The sequence below is a fragment of the Prionailurus bengalensis genome, chromosome B3 (genome assembly GCF_016509475.1).
Source record: "Prionailurus bengalensis isolate Pbe53 chromosome B3, Fcat_Pben_1.1_paternal_pri, whole genome shotgun sequence".
Lineage (NCBI taxonomy): Eukaryota > Metazoa > Chordata > Mammalia > Carnivora > Felidae > Prionailurus > Prionailurus bengalensis.
In genome coordinates this window covers 3,741,626-3,766,938 of record NC_057355.1, presented here as the reverse complement: position 1 = coordinate 3,766,938, position 25,313 = coordinate 3,741,626, and the positions used below count along the sequence as shown (strand labels likewise).

The 25,313-nt window shown below is 48.6% G+C and overlaps 1 protein-coding gene and 1 long non-coding RNA gene across 4 annotated transcripts in view; one reads left to right on the top strand and one right to left on the bottom strand.

Annotated features, from left to right (window-relative positions):
• LOC122468192 overlaps positions 1 to 3,989 on the bottom strand; it is a 111,003-nt gene extending 107,014 nt beyond the window's left edge. The window contains exon 1 of the long non-coding RNA XR_006293152.1: positions 3,661 to 3,989. This is a non-coding gene — a long non-coding RNA (uncharacterized LOC122468192). The remainder of the gene's footprint in view (positions 1 to 3,660) is intronic.
• Positions 3,087 to 25,313, top strand: part of SH3GL3 (SH3 domain containing GRB2 like 3, endophilin A3) — a 137,308-nt gene continuing 115,081 nt past the window's right edge. The window contains exon 1 of one of the 3 annotated variants that reach the window (XM_043554625.1): positions 3,087 to 3,348. In XM_043554625.1, the coding sequence (XP_043410560.1) occupies positions 3,304 to 3,348 (45 nt within the window). In that variant the 5' untranslated portion in view covers positions 3,087 to 3,303. The remainder of the gene's footprint in view (positions 3,349 to 25,313) is intronic. The other 2 variants (XM_043554626.1, XM_043554630.1) reach the window with 2 other exon arrangements.

The following is a 25,313-nucleotide window of genomic DNA, read 5'->3' as shown; positions in this document are numbered from 1 at the left end:
GTGGCCCTTGGGTCATTGGAAGGTGACATCAAGGCTAAGCCTTGAACTGGCCAGTGTGACTCTAGCTGGTATGAGTTTGAAATCTCCCCCTGAGCTAGGAGCTTCAATGGAAGGTGTGCCCTATTATGGATAAACAGAAAAACTGAACCACAAAAGCAGAATACACATAATTTCAAACCTCTATGGTACATTTATAACATATAACATTTAATGTAATAGGCTATGTAAAAAAAACCACTTTAAGGTATGTTATTTGACAACTGTATGAGCCTAGAATACACAATGAATAAAAGAAATCAAACCACCTAGAAAAGATTTAAAAAATTTTTTAATATTTATTTTTGAGAGAGATTAAAAAAATTCTAATATTTATTTTTGAGAGAGAGGGAGGCACAGTGAGTGGGGAAGGGGCAGAGAGAGAGGGAGACACAGAATCCGAAGCAGGCTCCAGGCTCCCAGCCATCAGCACAGAGCCCGACGCGGGGCTCAAACCCACGAACCGCGGGACCGTGACCTGAGCAGAAGGTGAAGACTTAACTGACAGAGCCACCCCGGTGCCCCCACCTAGAAAGGATTAAAAAAAAAAAAAAAGTCCTGAACATTTAGACCAAAGAGGACATTAAAGATGCAATCACAAGTCTATTTAGAAAACAATCAGAACTGTACCACACGATGAAAACAAGGTTTGAAGCCAAAGCCATACGCAGGGAGAAAATCTGTAGCTTTATATGTGCTGATTATCAAGACAGGAAAGAATAAAAACGAGTAAGCCACATGGTCAACTGAAGAGGTGACAGGTCCCCAAAGAAAGGTTAGTGGGCATTTGTGTTATTGTTGGTTTTTAGATCGTTGTTTCGGCTGCCTAGCCTGTGAAGCTGCTTCCTATATTAGGGAGTTCCACCATGGTGTACGTTTTGGACATCTAGAGCCGGGTATGTATATCATCGAGACTTAGCCAATCAGACGCTGCCCCCTGGAACTCTGAGTCTCCAGTGAGCGCCCGAAAGAAGCAGGGAGGAGCTTAGCCTTCGTTCTGGTAGCCACAGCCAGCATTTAGTGGCCGAGCCAGCACCTCCCAACAAACGCCCCCACTGGGCTTGCCGGGGATCTGACCACCGAGATTCCTCATTCCTGCTCATTCCCCGACCCGGTCCCCTAGGCCCCTCTAAATCTCTGGGCCACCTGATATCCTTCTCCAATACATTCCTTTCCAGCTTACACTAATCAGGACCAGTTTCTGTTGTTAATAACCGTAACGTCCTGAGCAAAACAGAAGGAAACAATATATAAAAAAGGAATTAATGAGAGAACAAAAATCCATGGCAATGATGAGTCAAGAACCATTTTAAGAGACCAACAAAACTGGCAAACCCTCTCATGAGCCTAAGTTACTGAAAAATTAAGATCGCAAATACTTTTACAAAGGAAAACACGTGCATGAAAGATTCTGACGTTGAAACATTATGAGAATATGATGTACATCTCTATACCTGATGAAATTAAGAGATAAATTACCAACATTAACTGGAGTAGGAAATGAATATACTATCAGCAGTGGAAGAAATGCCAAAAAAGTTGTTTTAAAAAATCACTCCCTTCCCAAACGGCCAGAGTTGGATTGGGTTAGGGTAAATTCCTTCAAATCTGTGTTATTTAAACCATTCGGGGTCACGGAGAAAAAGGGCAGATGAGCATGCTCCCAGGCAGTCCTGAAGTAGCCCAGGACAAAGGGGACCCCAACGCCAGTCCCTGCCCCCAGCTGCCTTTGCCTCAGTGGGTGGAGCCTACTGTTGAGTGGGGTTCAACCCGCTGCGTAGACAGATCACCTTGCTATATTATTCTGATCCTGCTACGTTACTTGTCTGTGGCCGTAGGCCAGTGAAGCCTACGGCACTTACCTAAGTCATACTAAGTAATCCTTGGGATGGCCACCTTTATCTCCCGCACTAAGTTCGTTTTCTCCCGTATCAGAGAAAGGATGCTTCTGCTCACTCCTGTCCACACCCTCTAAGGGAAAGCGAGGAAACATTACCCACTAATCCTCACTGGCATGATGCCAGGGATAAATAAGGGAGTCGAGAGCTAATGGCAAAGGACTTTTTCCGGAGAAGCGCAGGACGCCCACAGCGAACGCCAGGGCACAGCAGGTGTAAACCAGGAGGGTCCTGGGCACACCATGGCTCTTGGTCATCCCAGGTGGGGCCTGTTGAGGGTTCAGAGAAGAGGAGCTCCTTTTTCTTAGGTGGAGCCTGGAGGGGGAAGATGTCTGTTTCATTCAGTGCCTAGCATGGCTAAGAGTGGGTTGCACGTCTTGGGAGCCCCCGGGGGTCCTTTGGAGGCAGGGCTCAGCTCAGATGCCGGCCTGTTGGGGGGCAGCTCAGGCGCAAGAACCCACAGGACGCTCCAGGACGCAAACTGGGCCTCAGCTGTGCAAAATGACGCTCAGTAACCGACGACACAACTGGTAGGAATCACGGAGGGGGATGGGTCCCGCGTGCGCTGCACTCCCGAGGGAGGGTACGGAGCGCGCTGTTCACAGCTCCCTGGAGACAGGCGCTCTTCTGCAGTTGACAGTGGGCTTGGCGCTCCGTAGACGCGAGCACCACGTTTATTAGCAAATTACCCCAGTGTTGCCCCCCCTGTTGGCCAGAGTCATGTGGGCGGACTGCACCCAGGGCACCGCGCGGGGAAAGAAGAGACAGCCCCGCCGCCCTCCTGCCGCAGGACCGCCATCTGGTCGCATTTCTGTCCCCCTAAGCTGACCTGGGAGCGTCCCTACCCAAATTGCGCCTGAGGGAGGCGATGTTGCCCGCGAGCAAAAGCAGGCTTCGCACCAAGTCCCAAAAGCGCGGAGAGGTGAACCCTCTCCCCGCACCCGTGGCCGCGGTGCAGCCTCCACCCCGAAAGAGGCCCCGCGTGGGCCTGCCCCCCATGCACCCGGGAGCTCCGCACGCCCAGCCCCCCAGCCCCGGGCCCCGCTTCCCGGTGGCTCGGCCCCCGGGTCTCCACGCAACAATGAGGCGTGGGCGGCCCCGGCGGCCTCATTTGCATACCGCCTCGGCTCGGCCAATGGGCTGCGCAGGGGCTTTGGAACGCCGTGTTGCCATCTGCGTGCGCGCGTGTGTGCGAGTGTGACAGCGGCGGCGGCCGTGGCCCTGGCCGTGGGAGGCGGGCCCGGCGGAGCCCAGCCGCGCGGGGACCGGCCCCGGCGCCCGCTCCCTCAGCGCGTCGCGGCCGCGCTGACCGGACGAGCCCGGAGACCGCCCCCACCCCCGGCCCCGGCCCCGGCCGGGCGCAGTCGCGATGTCGGTGGCGGGGCTAAAGAAGCAGTTCCACAAAGCCAGCCAGGTAGGGAGGCACGGGGGAGGGCGGGAGCGGGGGGAACCCGGGGCTGCGGTCCCCCGAGGCTTCGGGGCTTCTGTTGGGGGCGCGGACGTGCAGTGGGGGCCGCCTGCTCCCCCCGCCGCCGCCCCCCGCGGCCCCCCGACTGTCACTCGGAGGGCTTCCGGGGGCCGGGGGCAGCAGAGGTGGCGGGCCGAAGGGGCTCGCGCGCGGGAGAGGAGGCGTCCGGAGGCCTGCGCGCTGCGCTCGGCGCCGGCCCCCCCCCCCCACCCCCGACCCGCGCTGGGCCGGGGCGCCCGGGCGCCGCCGGTCGCCTACCTGGAGGTTGGGAGTCCCCCGGGGTGCGTCCTGCAGCCTCGCGGTGGGTCCGGCGATACTGGGCCCCGCGCGCTCCTGGAGGTGGACCCCGGCGGACCGCGCCGCGCTCCGGGGCTCCCCATGGCGGTGCCTCGCCCGCGCGCCGTCCTGGCGGCGCCCGCCCGGCTCCTGCCCCCGGAGAGCGGCGGTCTGGCGCGGAGACGCGGGCAGGCGCGTAAACAAACAGCGTGAGACGCACCTCCGCGCGCAGAGCGCGGCAGACAGCGCGGCGGGGGCGTCCGGGAAAGCTTCCCGGAGGAGGAGACGCGTGGTTTGCGAATTAAGCACGAGCAGGAATTGTGGTTGGGGGTGGGTGTGGGAGGGGAGGGGGAAGGGCGCTCTGAGCCGAGGAGACAGGGAAACAAGAAAACAAGCGGTGGGGGTTGGCGGGGAGGCACGAAATTGCTGTGCGTGCGTGCGTGCGTGTGTGTGTTGACAAGCACATTTGAATTCCAAGATTGCGGTCCCCTCCGGCCCCGAGAGAGCTCAGATCGTAGAACCTGTCCCCCACCTGCAGCCCTGGGTCTGTTGCTCTGTCCCTCCGTCCCCTCCAGGCCCCCAGTTTGGCAAGCACCAAGGTAGGCACATTTCATTCACGACCCACATTTATGAGGAGATGTCATCCTGCTCCTCCCACAGATTGACAAGCAGCTGAAATTAGAGCGTTCTCTCCTTCTAGCCTCAGTCCCAGGCTGAGGGCACTGCTGTCCCCTCACACCCCTCCCATGAAGAAACTGGGCGATGCGCTAATTCTGGTCGGGGACACTGGGTGAACAGTGGTGCTGTTCAGGGGGATAAGGAGCCCTAGGGGAGGGGTCAGCTGGGTGACTGGGGAGATGGTGTATTCCTCGCTGGCCATGGGCCCTTTGAGGGGTCTGTGTGACGTTGAGATGTCACTGGCCTGGGGGCAAGTGCATGTCCTGATCTGGGGCTCAGGGCATGAAGTCAAGATTGGAACTAGACTTTTGGGGTTGTAAGCCCTAAATGAACATGGAAACATGGGAGTACAAGAAAGTCAGTGCAGGATGAGCTAACTATAGACTCTAGGGAGCAGCCACATTTAGGGACAGTGTTTAACAGTGGCCACTCAATAAATATTTATTGAATAAAGGAAACTTTTGGGGTGGAGGAGCACAGGAAGGAAAGAGCTGGTGGAAGGCAGGAGGGAGAAGAATGTCATGGAAACCGGCGGGGGGGGGGGTGGTGCATTTAAAGGCAGGAGCTTTCAACAGGTGCTGCTGTGAGCTAAGGGCTAAAGCAAGCTCTCAGCCTAGGCAGCGGGAAGGCTGGGTGCTCCTGTGGGCAGACCAGGGCCAGAGTAGTCTCAGGCTGTGCCTCCTTCACTGCCTTCCTTAGCTCTGGCAAGGAACTGGCCTCCTTTTTTGAAGATTTTCATTTATTTGGTATGAACTTCATAGGAGCGCATCTCAGAGATGGGATGGAGACATAAGCCCTAGGATGATTCAAGTTGGTTTTGGGTTTTTTTTTTTTTTTAAGTTTATTTATTTATTTTGAAAGAGAGAGAGAGGGAGGGAGGGAGGAGCAGAGAGGGAGAGAGAGCATTCCAAGCAGGCTCTGCACTGTCAGTGCAGAGCCTGATGCAGGGCTCGATCTCACCAACCATGAGATCATGACCTGAGCCAAAATCAAGAGTCGGACGCTTAAACTGACTGAGCCGCTCAGGTGTCCCTCAAGTTGGTTTCTGACCACTAGCCAGAGTGAATGGTTGAAATCTTAGCAAGTTATTGGCATTGGAGAAATGTCATGCTAGCGATGAGGTCGTTTAGTTTCACCCCCTGTAAGCAGTCCATTAATAAAACGAGAGTGGGTCTAATTTAGGCTTTTTTTTTTTTTTTTGGCATGAGCTGAGATCTTTTGTGCATTTATCTGAAAAGAAAGGCATCACAGATTCTCTGTGTGCTTTATAAAAACCACATTTTGTGGTCAGCGTGCCCAGTAGATACATTTTTAGCTGTTCTAGAAGTCTTTCTAAGAAATCTTGCAATGGGACAGATTTCATGGAGAAATTACACTGGGTTTAATATAAGACGGAGCACGACATTAAAACATGCCAGACATTCATCTCAGGCAGCGTCGTAACAGCAGGTTTTAATTCATGTAGAACATTCCCAGGGCAGGGGAAAGGAGTCCCAGATGATGTCAGTGGCTTGATAATTCCCAGGGGTCCAGGCCTGACTCTGCCACTGACCAGCTCTGTGACCTTGGGAACGTGACTTAACCCATCTAAACCTTCGTTTTGTCTGTACCTCGGATTAGAGGATTTGGAAGCTATGTCTCTTTTCTAAAATTGATGGCGGTTTTGTTTGCGCAGCTCTGTGACTGTTCCAAAACCATGCGATTGCATACTTCCAACGAGTGACGTGTATGGTATGTGAATTGCATCTCAATAAATACCTCCCAGTTATGAAGTTCTTTTTTTTTTTTTCCCCACGTTTTTATTTATTTTTGGGACAGAGAGAGACAGAGCATGAACGGGGGAGGGGCAGAGAGAGAGGGAGACACAGAATCGGAAACAGGCTGCAGGCTCCGAGCCATCAGCACAGAGCCTGACGCGGGGCTCGAACTCACGGACCGCGAGATCGTGACCTGGCCGAAGTCGGACGCTTAACCGACTGCGCCACCCAGGCGCCCCCAGTTATGAAGTTCTTAATTCACGTAAAGTATGTCAGAGAAAGATGATAAAGTGGATATTTTACAAGTAAGAGAAGAAGGACCGTGGTGAATGGAGATGATTTTACTCAACAACAGGCAAGGTAAAATAACACATAGCCTCCTGATGAACTGATCCTTCCTTCTCGGTGCCTCACCTATCTCCAGGGGAGAAAAGTTCCCCTCATTTTAGGATTAAGAACTGTAAACCCCAGGGATTATGCATCATTTTGGCAACACATGGAGACCAACAGGGAAGAAGGAGAAATAAATGGCAAGAGTTCAAGTCGAGTTGATCACAAAATGTAGTTAATTGTTTTCTTCAGCACTTGGGACTTAGAACCCAAGTGTCCCTAGTTCAGAATTAAATGCATTTCTCCTCTTGGAAGGATTTTTTAATTTGCCCTTCTACTGGTAGGGGTAGAGACTGCGTTATTAGAGAAAAATACAAATTGCTTAGAGATGGCCTTATGGTTTCTTATTAAGCATGGTGCCTGATTAATAAAAATGCAACTTAGAGTCCTTGCATTAGTGTTACCGCCGATTGACTTGTATCAATTATGTTTATTTCATGGTAGTTTTCCTGACAGCGGTTATTGTTGGTGCAGGATGCTCAGGCCTCACCTGTATTTCCTCTGGCCCAGACGCTGCGCGAATAGCCGTATTCTTTCTCTTTCTGGACTTCAGAAGACTTGTTCCTCATCCAAGGAAAGTCTAGAGAGCAGGTTTTTTTCTTTTTTTAATGTTTATTTAATTTGGGGGGGAGGGGCAGAGAGAAAGGGAGACACAGAATCGGAAGCAGGCTCCAGACTCTGAGCTGTCAGCACAGAGCCGGATGCGGGGCTTGAACTCCGGATCATGAGATCATGACCTGAGCCCAAGTTGGACGCTTAACCAGCTGAGCCACCCAGATGCCCCCTAGAGAGCAGTTTCTCTTTCCTCTTTTGCTGCTTCTCTCCTCAGATTAACCTTACAGTGATGACCCTGGATGGTGGTGAATTTACTTCTTCTTGCCCTTGTGTGGTGGTGCCCTTTAACCTTTGTCCTGTGACCCAGCGACAAGAGGGAATGTGTGGATGCAACACAGTGTTTTGGGGGTAACTCCCCCCTTTCTCTTTTAATGCATTAACCAGAAAAATGATGAGTGGTCATAAGGGGCCTAGACATTTTTCGTTTGACAACTAACTGCACATATTGGCCATTTATGGGTAAACCCTTCAGAGAAGGATAGTCTTTGTAAATTATGAGAATCTCCAGGGAGGCAATGAATGTCTCTTGTTTCACTGTCTCATTAGAGAGAAAGATAAAAATGCACTTTACAAAATCCATAATGATTTATTTTTTTCTCTTAGATGCATCAGAAAATATACTGAGCTAAAACATTCTTGCTCCTTTCCACATAGACCGCTTGATAAATTCATCTACAAATTTTTGCAGTTTTTTTTTTTTTTTTAAGTCAGGGTGCTAGAATAGATGTCCAAGCCAAATTGATTTTGATTTTTTTTAGACAATATAATCCAAACATTTCTTACCTCTGGTGACTTTTTTCCCTCTAAGATAAACGTAATTTAGGATCTTACTTGGAATTTGGTTTAAAAAGGCACTTGCAAGCAGGGATCTATTTTGGCTGTTTTTTTCAGATTAATTTTTTAGCTTTATAAACAAATTGAATGTAAATTACATTTCTCAAAGTTAAGTGTGTGTGTTTTGGTGGCGGGGGGGGGATCTTGTGTATTTGGGGGAACTGTTATTGGCATATTTTATTTTTTATTTTTTTTAATGTTTTTATTTATTTTTGAGACAGAGAGAGACAGAGCATGAGCAGGGGAGGGGCAGAGAGAGAGGGAGACACAGAATCCGAAGCAGGCTCCAGGCTCCGAGCTATCAGCACAGAGCCTGATGTGGGCTTGAACTCACGAACCGTGAGATCATGACCTGAGCCGAAGCTGGGTGCTCAACCGACTGAGCCACCCAGGCGCCCCTTGGCATACTTTACCCAGGAAATAAAACTGCTGGTAAATAAACACTACTCCATTTGGCTAAATAATAGACAAATGTATCCTGGAGATTCTACATCAACAAAACATGGACAGTTGGATTTTGTTTTTCAGTAGAAACCCAGGAAAGTGTTGAGTTGGGGGAAGGGTCTGGGGGAAGCACTGGGGATGGCATTAGGGAGGTTTTATTGCAATTCTAACCATTCTACTTCTGTGAAACTTGCCTTCCCATGCAACTCCCAGGGTCTTCCCCACGTGTTTTTATCACCGCTCCAGCGGCAGTGACCTTCCCGGGCCCGGTGTTGTTCCTTCCGGCTTTCTTTCTAGTCCATCAGATGGCAGCGCCTTGCCCCCTGGCCCTGGGTAAATCTTTCTCGACCGCTGATGCTCTCTTTGCCTGCTCAGAGCATTTGTCCCTGGCAGAAGCTGTTGTTGCTCCCGGCTGGATGATTTTCCTCTGGCCTCGTCTTCCAGTCTCCACTGCTATTCTTATCCCCCTCTGGACATGCCCAAGGGCCCCAGGGCTCTGGCTGGGGCACCTCTCCTTTTCTTCAGCCTCCACTCTGCCAACGTGTCTTATCCAGTCCCTCAGATATATAGGCAATCTATATGCCGATCACTCTGTAAATTGCATTCTCGTCCGGATGCTCCTTCTGAATACAGACTCCTGGCAAACTCACACGTCTCACCACCTACATCACCTCCCCCTCCTTGCGTATTTAAAAGGCTGTCGAGCTTAAGATATCCGCACTTGAACCCTTAATTTTCTCCACCCCAACTTGTTCTGCTGGCGGTCTCTCTCTCAGTAAACCACGCCAGTGCGTGTGTGCTCAGCTGCTCCAGTAGAACAAAAGGCAAACTGAGAGTCCTCTTTGATTATTTTTTCTTTCCCCCCTTGGAAAGGAAGTTCATCAGAAAGTCCTTTCTCTTGGTTCTGTGTTCAGAATATACCCTAGTCCATTCATCTTTCTCGTATCTCCGCTGCCACTCTCCCCTCCTGGTCCTGGCCCTGGCCTCCAGCCTTCCCGGCTGGAGCCTCCCGCCCAGCTCCCAGACCTTTATTCCTACCGGCTGCAATCCTACCCACCGTGGTCAGGATGCTCTTTTTAAATTGTGTCTCACACCATATCATTCTGCTTCTTGCAAATCTTGAGTCCTTCAGCGGCTTCCAGTTGCATTTAGAATAAAACCCAGACTTCCTCCTCTGGCCTGTGAAGCCACACACATCACCTGGCCTCCCGCTTCCCTCTCCTGCCGACGCTCAGACGCGCTGACCTCTCCGTTCCCTTAATGCGCTGAGGTTCTTCTGATCTTGGTGCTTCTGTGGGGTAGCTGTTTCCTCAACCTGGCATGCCTTTCCTTTTGTCTTTGCAAGGCATCTCCTTGTCACTGAGATCACAGCACAGATTACCGGTCTGCCTCATCACATGATTCTTCCCTGACCACCTGATTCAAATAGGTAATATACCTTTCCTATCACATCACCTGGGTTTGTTGTTGTTGTTTTAAAAACACGCATTACAAATATTTTAATGTTTTGACAGTTGAATTCAGTATGATTGGTTTTCATTATAATCCCGTTTATTTTTCAACTTTTTATTTTGAGATGGTTGCATGTTTATAAGCAGTCATGAGAAATAATGCCCGTGTACCTTTACAGGTTTGTTTCCTCCCTAGGTGACATTTTGCAAAACTATAGCACAGATTATAAGCAAGCTACTTACCCTGATACAGTCAGGCTGCAGAACAGATCTGTCACTTTGAAGATGATGGCCAGGGGCGCCTGGGTGGCGCAGTCGGTTGGGCGTCCGACTTCAGCCAGGTCACGATCTCGCGGTCCGTGAGTTCGAGCCCCACGTCGGGCTCTGGGCTGATGGCTCAGAGCCTGGAGCCTGTTTCCGATTCTGTGTCTCCCTCTCTCTCTGCCCCTCCCCCGTTCATGCTCTGTCTCTCTCTGTCCCAAAAATAAATAAACGTTGAAGATGATGGCCAAACCCACTTCCCTCCTCATCTCACTCCCCTTAATCCCCGGCAACCATTAATTTCTTCTCCTTACTTTAAATTTTGTCATTTTGGAGGTGAAATAAATGGAACCATGTGGTCTGTAACCTTTCAGGATTGGGTTTTATGTCAGCATAATTCTGTAATCTGGATTACATTAATTGACTTTTGAAAACTGAACCAACTCTGCATCCTTGGAATAAAATGCACCTGGTCATTGTGTGTATTTCTTTTTCATACATAGAATACATTTAGAGGAATACAAGAATTTATTTGCTCATATTTTGTCATGGAATTTTTGGGTCTGTATTCATGAGGGATATTGGTATTTTGGTATTTTTTGGTACTGTGTGTGTGTATATATATATATATATATATATATTTTTTTTTTTTTTTTTTTTTTTTTTTTTTTTAAATTAAGTAGGCCCTATGCCCAAGGTGGGGCTCGAACCCATGACCATGAGATCAAGAGTTACATCCTGTACTGAGCCAGCCGGGAGCCCCTGTCTGTGTAGTTTTGTATCAGGCACTGGCTTAATAAAGTTCCTGAATTGGGAAGTATTCTCTCCTATTCTGTTGTCTAGAGGAGACTGTGTAGAATCGGTGTTAATGTTTTTTTAGACTTTTGGTAGAATTTTCTAGTGAAACCATCTGGGATTAGAAATTTCTTATTTGGGGGTTTATTAGTTTGTGTTTTTCAAGGAGTTGGTCTGTTTTATTTAGGTTATCAGTTTTATGTGTGGAGAGTCAGTGTTCTTGTATTTTAATGTTTATTTTTGAGAGAGAGAGAGAGAGAGAGCATGAGCAGGGGAGGGGAAGAGAGAGAGGGAGACACAGAATCTGAAGCAGGTTCCAGTCTCTGAGGCATCAGCACAGAGCCTGACGCGGGGCCGGAACTCAGGAACCATGAGGTCATGACCGGAGCCGAAGTCAAGAGGTTTAACCGACCGAGCCACCTGGGTGCCCCTCCCGTATTATAATTTTGATGTCTGAAGGGTCCCTAGTAATACTAACATTGGTAGTATCTTCTCTCTTTTTCTACCAGAAGTTTGTCAGTTTTATTGATCTCTTCAAAGAACCAGGTCTTTGTTTTGTTTTCTCCATTGTTTGGCTGTTCTCCATTTCGTTGATTTTGACTTTTTATTTCCTTCCTCTGCTTGCTTTGGCTTATTTTGTTATTTATTTTATTTTTCTGTGTTCTTGAGGGAAATCGAGTCATTGATTTTGAGATTTTCCCTCTTTTCTAACATGCATCGGTGCTCCACATTTCCCCCTCGGCACGGCGTTAGCTGTATCTCACTAGCTTTGGCATGTTGTATTTTAACTTTCATGCAATTCAGCGTACTTTAAGTTTACTTTTTATTTCTTTTGAGAGAGATAGAGAGCAAGTGGGGGAGGGCCAGAGAGAGACAGAGAGAGAGAGAATCCCAAGGTGATAGCACAGAGCCTGACACGGGGCTTGAACTCGACGGAACCGTGAGATCATGACCTGAGCTGAAATCAAGAGTTGGATGCTTAGCTGACTGAGCCATCCAGGCGCCCCCGTTCAGTATACTTTTTGATTTCCCTTGAGACCTTCCCTTCAATCCGTTGGTTATTTAGAATCGCGCTTTTTAGTTCCTAAGTGCTTGGCATTTTTCTGTTACATTCCTGTTATTGATTCCTAGTTTGATTCCATTGTCATTAGAGAATGCACTCTGGGATTTCAACTTTTAAAAATTTGTTGAGGTTTATTTTCTGGCCCAGGATATGGTCCCTCTTAGTGTATGTTCTGTGGGCACTTGAAAATGACATGTATCTGCTCTTGTTGGGTGGAGTATTCTAAATATTGATTAGATCCCCTTGGTCAATAGTGTTGAATTCTTCTATATCCTTATTGATTTTCTTTCAAGTTCTACTAATTGTTGAGAGAAGTCTCCTTGCACAGAAGTGTAGATTTGTCTTTTTCCTCTTTCACTGCCATCGGTTTTTGCTTTGTATAATTTGCATCTCCACTATTTGACATGTACACATTGAGGGTTGCTGTGCCTTCTGGGTGGATTTACCCTTTTAAATTGATTGTCACTATAAAATGTCCCTCTCTGTCTCTGGTAATATTCTTTGCCCTGAAGTTTCTTTTATCCGCTATTAATGTAGCCATTTCTGCTTTCTTTTGATTAATGTTTGCATGATACAATTTTTTTCCATTCTTTTACTTTCAACCTGCCTATACTGCAATATTTGAAATGTTTCTTGCAGACACCATATAATTAGGCCATGCTTTTTTTTTTTTTAATGTTCATTTATTTTTGAGAGAGAGAGACAGAGCACCAGCGGGGGAGGGGCAGAGAGAGTGGGAGACACAGACTCTGAACCAGGGCCATGCTTTTTAATCCCGTCTTCCAGTCTGTCTTTTAATTGGTGTATTTAGACCATTTACATTTAATGTAATTATTTATATGTTAGGGCTAAAGGATACCATTTAATTGTTTTGTTTTTTTGTTTGTTCTGTCTTTTATTTCTTGCCTTTTCCCCCCCTGCCTTCCTTTGTGTTACTTGAAGATTTTTAGAATTTCATTCTGATTTATATACAGTTGACCCTTGAATAATGCTGGGGTTAGGGGTATCCTCACAGTTGAAAATCTGCATATACGTTTTGACTCCCCTAAAACTCAATTACCGATAGCTTGCTGTTTACCAGAAGCCTTACCAATAACATAAGTCGATTAACGTATAATTTGTATGTTGCATGTATTATACACTGGAGTTTTACAAATAAAATAAGCTAGAGAAAAAAATGTGATGAAGAAAATCATGAAGAAGAGAAAATACGTTTATAGTACTGTATTTGTATTCACTGAAAAAAAATGTGTACAGGTAGGGGAGAGAGGTACACAGTGGTAGCAGGGACAGGTGCGATCCCAGGATGCTGGTCTTTCACAGCTTAGTGGCCTCAGCTAGGCAGTTGTAGCCCTGGGTGGCCCCTGGGCCGCATCATAGGGCTGGGGGTACAATACAGGAGTCCCATCTGCCTGGAGGTGTACCACTGGCTTGTGGCCACTGGCGGCTATGGGCATGCGCGAATGTGCCAGCCTGGGGAAGGTGACATGGCTGGTGGGAGCGGTCTGCACCTGATGGGGAGGGGCTGAGGTGTGTGGCTTCCCCGGTACAGCCCTGGAGCCCAAGTGTGTGCAGAACTCTGGTGGCAGGAAGGCCAGGGAACCTTCTGGACCCAATCACCCCCTCAGCACACCAGGGGACCTGTAGCCATGCCCGGTTCTAGATCCACGGGGGAGCTGTTAACGGCCTCCACCAGGTCCCCCTACACTTAGGGCAGCAGGACCGACCTCTGCTCAGTCTCTTTGTTTAGGTCCCATAGAGAGTGGGGTGGACAGTTCTCCGTAAACGTTCTGTGGCTTTTGCCGTCAACCCTTAAAAAAATCTGCATGTAAGTAGACCCCTTGCCGTTCAAGCCCGTGTTGTTCAAGAGTCAACTTTATAGTGTGTTTGAGTGTATCTCTTTGTATGGCGTTTTCAGTGGCTGCTCCTGGTATCGTATTCTATCGACATAATTTATCACAGTCTCCTGGTGTCATCATTACCAGTTTTAGTGAAACGTAGACTTAGCTCCCTTTATGTCCCATGATCCTCCTCCATTTGTAATATAATTGTGTTAAATGTTTCCTCTGTGTTGACTGTTTCCTGTGTATGTTTGGACGCACATCAGACAGTGTCCTGTGATTATGATTTAATTGTTGTGATGTAATGAGCATCAGTGATTGCTTTAATCGTCAATTGTAATTTAGAAAACTCAAGAGGAGGAGCCTATTTACTCATATTTTTGCTTACTATGTTCTTCCCTCCTCCTTGATGTTCTAGGGTTACTTTTATCATTTCCTTTCTGTTTCGAGAAATTCCTGTAGCCATTCTTTTAGGATAGGTCTGCCGGCAACAAATTCTCTTAGTTTTTATTCATCTGAGGATGTCTTGATTTCCCCTTCATTCCTGAAGAATATTACTCTGGTTATAGGATTCCTGGTTGACAGCTCCTTTTTGTGTCCAGCACTGAAAATTGTGCCACTTTCTTCTGACCTCTGGGATTTTTGATGAGAAGTCTACAATTTGAATGTTTTTTTCTTCTATACATCAGGTGTCATCTCTTTCTCAATGCTTTTAGAATTCTTTCTCTTGTGGTTTTTAGAAGTTTGACCGTGCTGTGTCTTAGAGTGGGTTTCTTTTGCTTTATCCTGCTTGGGGTTCGGTGAGCTTCTTGAATCTGTCGGGTTATGTCTTTTGCCAAATTTGGAAGTTTTCAGCCCTTATTTCTTCTAGTATGTGTGTGTTTTGTTTGTTTTGTTTGGTTTTCAGCTCTGCCCTCTTTCCTCTCTCCTTTTGGGATTCTGATGACATGAATGTCAGATCTTTTGTGATAGCCCCACCTGCCCCTGAGCTCTATTCTACCTCCCTCCACCCCCCCCCCCCCATTTATTTCCTCTCTTTTGTTCAGATTGGGTCATTTCTGTTGTTCTTACCTTACAGGTCACTGATCGTCTTTCCCCTCACTCTGTGGTTGAGTTGAGGGTTGAATCTTTTTATTTTGGTCATTGTGTTTTTCAGTTCTACAATTTCTGTTCTGTTCTTCGTCTGTTTCTTTGCTAAAACCACTTATTTTGAGAGAGACAGAGATGTCGTGAGCGGGGGAGGGGCAGATAGAGAGGGAGGGAGAGAATCTCAAGCAGGCTCCGTGCTGCTGGCACAGAGCCCGACCTGAGGCTTGAACTCACCAAACTGCAAGACCAGGACCTGAGCTGAAGTCCAGTCGGGACACTTAACTGACTGAGCCACCCAGGCGCCCCTGCTGGAGCTTTCAATTTCTTTGCTGAGACTTTCCGTTTTTTCATTAGTTTCAAGCACTGTCTTAATTGCTTATTGGCTCTTTTAATACCTTTCTCACATAATTTTGATTGTTCTGTCATCTTGGTGGTGACATCTATCGATCGTCTTTTCTTACTCCGTTTGAAATCTTATTGGTTCTTGGCACAATGGTGATTTTTTTTACATTGAAACCTGTGCATTTTAAGTACTATTTTATGCGCCTAGGTCTTATTTAAATTGTCTTTTGCTACTGGCTTTCTTTTCCACTGCTCCGGCAGGGGAAGATGGCGGCACTGCCTTGGTACCTCCAAGTGGGGGTGGATACCCTGGTTCCCCACTCAAACTCTTGATACTCAGTGTGAGGGCTCCTCCTTCCTGTTGAGCAGGAGTTGGAGTTCTGGCTCCCCACGGGGCCTCTCACTGACACCTTCCTGGCTGGGACAGGTAGAAGGGCCTTGTGACTGCTCCCCAAGTGGCCTGAGCTAATGCCGTGAGAGTGGGTGGCCTCATTACCACTGGACGGTGGTGAAAGTCCTAACTCTCTACGGGTCTCCCAGCAGGGAGGGATGGGGCACCTCATTACCCCTTGGGGAAGTCGAGGCTCCCTTCTAGTCTACTGACACCAAAGGTGAGAGCAAAGTGGGAGCTGTTACTCCCTGGTGGAGATGAACGTCCCAACTCTCTACTTGGTCGTATCTGGCATGACCCCAGAGTTAAGGATGGGGTGAAGGTTTGGTCACCTCATTACAGCCTGGCAAAGGTCGAGGCTTCCCACTCATCCTATACTGGTGTGGATGTTGCCAGGGTCCTGGTTCTTTCTGCGTGTTTGGAGTAGAGCTAGAATAGCACGGGGGCGCCTGGGTGGCGCAGTCGGTTAAGCGTCTGACTTCAGCCAGGTCACGATCTCGCGGTCCGTGAGTTCGAGCCCCGCGTCGGGCTCTGGGCTGATGGCTCAGAGCCTGGAGCCTGTTTCCGATTCTGTGTTTCCCTCTCTCTCTGCCCCTCCCCCGTTCATGCTCTGTCTCTCTCTGTCCCAAAAATAAATAAATGTTGAAAAAAAAAATTAAAAAAAAAAAAAAAGAATAGCACGGTTATTATCTAAACATTTTTTAAATGTTTATTTATTTATTTATTTTTGAGAGAGAGAAAGACAGAGTGGGAGCAGGGGAGGGACAGAGAGAGAGAGAGAGAGAGAGAGAGAGAGAGAGAGAGAGAGAGAGGGAGACACAGAATCCGAAGCAGGCTCCAGGCTCCGAGCCGTCAGCACAGAGCCCGACGCGGGGCTCGAGCTCACAGACCGTCGGACGCTCAACTGACTGAGCCACCCAGCCTCCCCAAGAATCCAGATTTTGTATAAAATGTCCTACTTTTAAAATCTTGGCAATTTAAAAATTTAAAAAGCCGTGCAGGTCAAAAGGAAAATCACGTGTGTTGAATTAATTTGGTCTATTGCCAAACGGTTGGCAACTTTTCCTTAAAGGTCTTAGACCAGCGTATATTGCTTGAAGGTTTCCTCTACAGGTCGGCTTTTTTCTCGTTTGACTGGGAGATGGGGTGATTCCTGGTTGCCCGTGCCGTTGCCGGGACTTGCTTAGGAGCTAAACGTGGTTTCTGTCAAGGCAGCTCTTGGCTTTTTGTCTGGGGATGTTCCTGGAAAGTTCGTTGGAAGGCGTATTGGGTGGAGCTGAACTCAGCATTTGCCCGTGTGCTGTCGTGTCAGGCTCTCCAAAGGAGCTTGGCTGGCATAGTGTGGGGACTGTGGAATGATCAGGTGCAAGGGCAGAGAGCTGTCGGGTCGTGGTACAGATTTGACAGTGCTGAGTGGGCAGGGTGGCAGAAGGCAGGCTCTGCAACGAGTGGGCAGCCTCACGCGGCTGTGCAAACGCTGGCAAGAGATGAGGAGGAGCCAGTGCCTTGCTTGGAGTGACCTATTTAGGAATATTTTGAGAAGAGGATGCGAGAGAATGTAGTTTCTAGAACGTTCTAAGGCAGATACGACCCCTTGTGTGGTGTCCTCGTTGAGCATTAGCGTGTCGTACATAAAAGTCGTGTATCTCAGAACAGTGGTTCATACATGTTTTGTGACTCATAAAATTTGTTTTTAAAAAAGTTAACCAGCTGGGGCACCCGGGTGGCTCAGCCGGTTGAGCGTCCGACTTCGGCTCAGGTCGTGATCTCACAGCTTGTGAGTTCGAGCCCCACGTCCGGGCTCTGTGCTGACAGCTCAGAGCCTGGAGCCTGCTTTGCATTCTCTGTCTCCCTCTCTCTTTGCCCTGCTCAACGCTGTCTCTCTCTGTCTCTCAAAAAATAAAACGTGAAAAAAAAATTTAAAAAAGTTAACCAACAGCCTTGAACTTTATCCATCCTTGGATCCCAACTATTCAGATTGATAACTTAGACCAAATGCTTTTTCCAAGTCTAAAACACACGATCATGTCTCATTAAGGGCTAATTTCTCAACATGATGGAATGACGTCTGGGCCATGAGTGATGTTGTGCAGTTAGCATAGAAGACATTTTGGACGGTAAATAGCATATAAAATCCCATAGTTTTGGGCATAAATAGCGAGGGTTTGGGCCCTTGGAAGCTCAAGAGCCAAGAATTCACTTCTTTTATTTCTCTTGCTTTTCAGCAGTGGCATCCTGTCCTGGGGACGGCGGGGGGTAGACCCAGCTTTGGGGACAGTGTGGGGAGACCCAGCTTTGCTCTGCCGGCGTAGTAGCGGGAGTGTGTGTGATTAGGAAAATAAAGCAATTTCTCTTTTCTTGCCTTTTTCCCCCTTGATGGCCATTGTTCAATCAAGTATATTAATTGTGCCTTTCATTCAACTACATGCTACAGCGTTTGGGGGCTCACCTTCCAGGGCAGAGTCTATGTTGATGTTGGTGGAAAAGCTTGGACGTGCAGAGGCCGGGTGTGTGTGTGTGTGTGTGGGGGGGGGGTCTGCCCTTGAGTAGCGGTTGTGCCAAGATGAAGGAGCTTCTGGCCCCCCCAGGCTGGGAACCCCGTGAGGGGCGTGGGCCAGAGGGCAGCTAGCAGGGAGCCCCCAAAGAGGGTGGGATTTGGGGGCGGAGGGAACGGGTTTCCCCTGTTTGCCCAGAAGTGTGACTTCAGGGGAGAGTAACTTAACTCCCCTGGGGGGTTAAAGCCCTCATCCCTGGAAGGGAATAATGAGACCCTCTCTCAGAGTCTGTTTATTGAGCGATTTTTGTTTGCACGGACTTTAGGTAGGTACTCGACACACATACATAAGGTTCACAGCAACCTGTTCGAGTGGTTGCTAGTTTCACCATGTTAACCAATGAGAAAAGATGAACATCCTCTCCAGCACGCCTGGACCTCCTTCCTCCCTGCGTCCCCACGTCTACCCCGGGGTCTCGTCCGCCTACCGGATGAGTGAGGAGCCCAGAGAGGCGGAGGCGTGTTCTCAGGCCCACAGAGCTGTCTCATCTCTGAGCAGGGGCTTGAACTCAGCACCTTTGAAGGCCTCCGCGGGTGCTGCTTCTCTCCGTGTAAGGAATACGATCTCTTAAGAATGGATGAATTAATGTGCAGGCCCGATAAATGCGTTCTTCTGTGGGATAGGGAGAAAAGGTTTGCAGTATTTTTGTTTATTAAAAACAACCTTTTTAATATTTGTTTTTGAGAGAGAGAGAGACACAGAATGTGAGCAGGTTAGGGGCAGAGAGAGAGGGAGACACAGAATCCAAAGCAGGCTCCAGGCTCTGAGCTGTCAGCACAGAGCCCGACGTGGGGCTTGAACCCATGAACTGTGAGATCATGACCTGAGCCGAAGTCAGATGCTTAACTGACTGAGCCACCCAGGTGCCCCTGCCGTCATAATTTTTAAAGTAACAGGTTAAGGGGCTCCTGGGTGGCTCAGTTGTTTGAGCATCCCACTCTTGATTTCGGCTCAGGTCATGATCTCACGGTTCATGAGATCGAGCCCCACATTGGGCTTTGTGCTGATAGTGCTGAGCCTGCTTGGGATTCTCTCTCTCTCTGTGTCTGTCTCTGTCTCTCTCGAATAACTAAACTAAACTAAAATAATGGGTTAAGTGAAAAATCGAATCATTTATATGCATTTTATTGTCTGTAGCACCCTCCACCCTACCCTGACCACACACGCACACACACGCACACACACACAGTGATTATAGACCCGCAGAAAACGCCATCCGTCTCTTCTCTGTTACTTCCGTCTGGAACATTCCACTCCCATCTTTGTAGCCTGCATACCTTCACCTGGCCCGGCTTCCTCATACTCTTCTTTCGTCTCCAGAGCTCTTGCTTGCCTTTACGCTCCCCGAGCCCCGAGGCACGCTGCTCTGCTCCATAATGCCATGTTTATTGTGTTGAAAGTATTTTGGTTACTTGTTGGGCCCCCGTTCTAGATACTGTAAACTGCTCTCACACAGAATTCTTCTTCGGAGGTGCTGGCTGAGTGAATAAATGATTACTTATGTTGCATTCTTTTTCCACGAGTTCGAGCTCACAACTTTTCCAGAAATCTGAAGTTTCTAGATTCCCGAGAGCTGGATAACTGAGGTGTTGTACCAAACCAGAACGCCCTTGTATTGTATTACTTTTGTGTTGACCTCTGGCCATCTACTTTGTTTGGAGTTTTGGCTTTTATACATTAGGAGTCGGGATTTCTAAAAATCTTACCTTCGTATCCAGGAAAAACGATTTGCAATCGACCAATCTAGCATCGCATGAGTATTATTGTAATGCTCATTGAGACTGGCTCTTCTTTGCAGAGGGGCTGGGTGCTGAGCAAAGTATTTTTAGAGGCAGGATCTCACTTCATCGCTACTGTAACTCTGTCAAAAAGGTACTTTTGTTATCTCCCTTTTACACAAGAAGGAATGAAGGCTGGGCAAGTTTAAATAAAACTTGTTCAAGGTCACGCAGCTGGAAAGTGGTCCTTGCGGGCACTCAAGGTCAGGCCCATGTGATTCCAAGACAGGACAGTATTTGTCACCATCATATGAGATAAATCCACTGGTGTCCTCCACCCTCTTCCTCGTGATTTTTAATATCTGCGTAAATTCAAGCTGTTGTCTTCATCCTTCATTTGAAATAGATGCTGTCTCTTTAGACCCTGTGGGCTCAGTACAGCCCATCACCTATTTTTTTGGACAGATTGTGAACTAAGAATGCTTTTTATATTTTTGTCACGGCCGAAGAAAATAAAAAGCAAAACAGTATTCTGCGACCCACGATAATTACATGCAGTCCGGACTTCAGTGCCCACAAATAAAGTTTTATTGGCACACGGCCACCCTCCTTGCATGCGTGTTGCCTGTGGTCACTTTTGCCCTCTCATGGCAGGGTGGGATAGTTGTGACTAGTGACAGCCCGCAGCAGAGAGCCTGAATTATTACTGTCTGGCCCTTTGCAGCAAAAGCTTGCCAACCTAGGCTCCGAACCGTTAAGTCTGGGGAATGTGCGTCTGCTGGTATGCATGTTTCTGAACACCTGGCCAGAGCATTAAAAACATTGTGTCCGCATCTGCAGTCGGGCTGTGCATCTGCAATGGAGCTGTGTGTTTTGTTTTTTTTTTTTTGGAAGCTCTCCAAGCACTTAGCAATTCCGATTCATCCCCGCGACCTGGGAAGGGGCTTCGCTCTGGAAATATATACTTACTGTGTAATTCAGGAGGCTCCCGGACCCAGAAGTCACCTGTGCTAATGCCTCCCCTGGTGTCGCGCACCTCTCCCCAAAGTTGACGGCGCTGGAGAAGAATGACCACAGTATACCGGGACGGGGAAGCAGGGACCTCAACGTGTCTTCTGGTTACGGGTTGTTTGGCATTTTGTCGTGCAGCTCGTTGCGATTCCTCATACAGAGAGACTACGCTTGCTCCCCTGGCCGGGCTCCCTCCACTGCTATCATTTCCTTCTTGTTTTAATTATTCCGACTTTCTTTTGCTCCTCCTTTGGTTCGTTTTGAAAGAGACCCAATTTGCTTTTCTTGCTCTCTCCTGACTTCTCGGGCTCAAAAATGATTCTCGAGAGGGATGTCATTTCCATGTTTCTCTTTCTTCTCTAGCACGACTTTGATTAAACGTGTGTATTTTAATGGGTGAGCTGTGTTCTAAGGGAGTTGAACGCTGTATCTCCTCGCAGGGACCGTGGCCAGTCTTTGCCTCAGCTAACCTCGGTTGCTTTGTACAATAGCAGTGGAATGTTCTGGCTTCCGTTGCAGCAAGAGTGGATCATGTATGTTCCATAGGCTTTTCAGAAACCTCATGCAGAAATTATGTGAACCAGATGGTACCCTTTTGAGTTGCCAGACATGCATATTTTAAAGAAATAGGGTGTATTTATTCTCCTTGAGAGACTTGGGGGGGGGGGTTCTTCAGAGATGGAAGTCAGCTAAAATTGCCATAATTGAAGAATTTTTGGAGCTTGTCATCAAAACGAGGAGTGTAGTAATATCAGGAGGCCAGCACAGATTGTTAGGAAACAAATATTATTGGATTTATTTAATTTACTTCTCAGAACGAAAGCCCCGTAGACTTAGATAAAAAAGGAGGGTTAATCCATGATGTTTTTTCTTTGAGAAGACAAATGATTTGCTCACTTCGAGCTCTTAGGGGGCTTTTGGGGGGGGGGCCCTGAGAGTAGGGGGTAGGAGGTGGGTTAGACTGTCCGGGTCCAGAGGGTAAGCGGGGAGGAAGGGCCAAGGCATTTAACTGCAAGCTAACGGGGCAGGGTGAGGAGAGGTCGCTCTGAGACAAGACTTGGGAGAACTTGCAGGTTATGGAAGGGGCAGAGCTGATGGGAGGCCCGCTGGGGGAGGCCCTGTGAGCTGGCAGGAGAGGCAGATCAACCGGAGCCCCCCCCCCACCCCAGCCCTGACTCTGAGCAGGGACCGCAGGGGGGGAAGCCGCATCCCTCTGCACACAGTATGAAGAGCTATGAAGAGCGTAGTGGCCCAGCCAGCGAGGGAGAGCACGGCCTCCCTGGCTCTCTGCACCAGCACCTGCTGGGGAAATGTTTCCTGGTGCCTCAGTCTTCTTGCCTGTAAAAGGCAGGTGATACTTGGTAGGGCCGATGTGTGTGTGAAGCTTACATTGTATCTGTTGTCATTCTAACTGGTAGGCTGTGGTGAGGCCCAGTCATTACTTATCTAAAGCGCTTTGCATACAATACACGGTTCAATGGGAGGTGATTTTCTGATAATGATCACTGGGGCGGGGAGTTGTATAACCTATTGGTGACGAATTTGGGTTCAGAGTCCGGGAGGCCTGCTGGGCGTTCCAGCTCAGCCAGTTAGTAGCTGTCCCACCTTAGACCAGTCACTTCCCTTCCGCAAGCCTCAGTCTCCCTCTCTGTACAATGGGATGAATAGCAGCTCCGGCCGGGAGGACTTGCTTAGAGGTGACCTAGTGACCTAGTGCACGTGGAGCGATGAGCACAGGGCTCGTACGCGATACACATGCCATGACACCAGCTGTGAGCTTTCTCTGCTGGCCTCTTGCCTGGGACAGAAAACCAAACTCCGCTCCTTCAAGCGAAGTTTGCCCAAGAGTCACCCTCGCAAGCTCCTTATCCCCTGCGAGAACCCTCTTCTGGGTTCTTGGGGAGCAGAAGACCTCCTTGGGTGACGACTCGGGGCTCTCCGCTCCTCCCAAGCCCTCCACGATGCCACAGGTTTCATACTGCGTGTATTGAGTCCCACACTCACCAGTTTATGATTTAAGGGCTAGGTGCATACTTTTGGGGTCCTTCAAAGGTGAGCACATTTGAGATCGACACTGAAGGAGCACTCCCTGTTGCTTCATTTAAATCGTAGGCAGTGTAGCCTGATGGTTAGAGTATTTGGGGGGGAGTGTTGGGGTAGTATATCGCTGGACTGTGTCTGTGGTTTCTCTTGGTTTGGAGGTCCCCAAAGGCAGACCTTGAGACCAACATTTCTGGAGAGGTCGTGTTTTGTTTGTTTTTTTTTTTTTTGGTTGTTGTTGGTTTTGAGGTGATCCCAGGAAAGCCAGCGGGAGAGTGGGGAGGAGAGACCACGGGGATAAATGGCTTCCAGTAGGAAGCCACCAAGTTAGTTGCCTGTGAGGGCGCCTGGGCTCGGTCCTGCTGGGGAGGGGACTCCCAGAGACGGCGTGGAAGCCACCGGAGAGGTACCCAGCCAGAGGGAGGAGGCCGGGGGCCTCGATCCCCGACCTGCCCTGGCCACCATTGGCCGAGGGCTGCACGTGGGAGCATTGCCAGTTTGCCCGCCACGTGGGCTGATGCCGTTCACGTAGCTGGGAGAAAGCCCAACGAAAGCCAGCCGAAAAGTTGCAGGTGCTTAGGGGCGCCTGGGTGGCTTGGTCAGTTACGCGACCAACTCTTGGTTTCGGCTCAGGTCACGATCTCGTGGTTCCTGAGATCGAGCCCCGCATTGGGCTCTGTGCTGACAGTGTGGAGAGCCTGCTTGGGATTTTCTCTCTCTCCCTCTGTCTCTCTCTGCCCCTCCCCCGTTCACACTGTCTGTATTTCTCTCAAAGTAAACATTTTTTAAAAAGTTAAAAAAAATTCAGGTGCCTGCAGCAAACAGTCTGGAGCATCTAGAAGCGAGTCCTGGGACCGTGGGCAGGGCGCGCATGGCACAGCCCTCTGCCTGGGAGGCGGAATGTGCCTCTCCCAGCATCTGATCTTGGGTATGCTGTTGATTGTGCCTTGGTTTTTTCATCTGTAAAATGGGAGGTGGTAACAGTACCTCCTTCCTAGACTTGTGAAGAGAACTAATTGAATGGATATGTTCAAGGCGCTTGGTAGAATGCTTGCCATATAGTAATTGCTAATGAAATATTAGCTTGTATTATCGCATGATTTTTCTCCAGGTTTCTCTGGGTTGTTTGTCGGTGTAATTAAATTGGCCACGTTCACTGTGATGTAAGATGAAAATCCTCTGAGGGAAAACTAATTTTTAGCTGCTTCCTTGGACATCTAAATAATTTCTCCAATTTTTATTTTAACACTATTGCAACACCAATGAAAAAAATGTAAGGTTAAAAAAAAAAGCCTCTTTAATCCCATCACCCTTACGCTCCCATTTTTATCTTTCTGTTCCTCTGGAGTTTGTCAATATAAATCCACATATCTACACCATTGTAGCAATTAGGGACCCACTCCGTTTTTATCACTGATCTAATACTGAAATAACAACCATGTATTGGGCATACATTCCAGGCTTTATCTCATCAAGTTATAGCAACTCTATAAAGATGCCACCGCCCCCGTTTGACAGATGGGAAAACTGAGGCACACAGAGCTTATGCAGCTTTTTTCAAAACACACAGTTGGCACTTTGTGGGGCCCCTCATGTTGCGTGAAATAGAACCTACATTAGAAGTGTGTATTTGGGGCACCTGGGTGGCTCAGTTGGTTAAGTGTCTGACCCTTGGTTTGACCTCGGGTTATGTCCCACAGTTCATGGGATTGAGCCCCACATTGGGCTCTGTGCTGGCAGCATGGAGCCTGCTTGGGATTCTCTCTCTCTCTCTCTCTCTCTCTCTCTCTCTCTCTCAAATAAATTTTTTTTTAATGTTTATTTATTTTTGAGACAGGGAGAGACAGAGCATGAACGGGGGAGGGTCAGAGAGAGAGAGGGAGACACAGAATCTGAAACAGGCTCCGGGCTCTGAGCTGTCAGCCCAGAGCCTGACGCGGGGCTCGAACTCACGGACCGCGAGATCATGACCTGAGCCGAAGTCGGACGCTCAACCGACTGAGCCACCCAGGTGCCCCTGTTTTATTTATTTTTGAGAGAGAGAGGGAGAGAGACAGAGGATGAGCGGTGGGGAGTGGGGGGAGGCAGAGAGAGAGAGGGAGACACAGAATCCACGAAGCAGGCTCCAGGCTCTGAGCTGTCAGCACAGAGCCCGACGCGGGGCTCGAACTCACGGACCGCGAGATCATGACCTGAGCCGAAGTCGGCCGCTTAACCGACTGAGCCACCCAGGCGCCCCTCAAATAAATATTAAAATAAAAAAGAAGAGATAGTCACTAGGGCATACTGCCTTTCGTGGTGCCTGTTTATTTGCTTGTTCTGTGTGGATTAAGGGAACTAATTCCTACCACAGAGAGTTG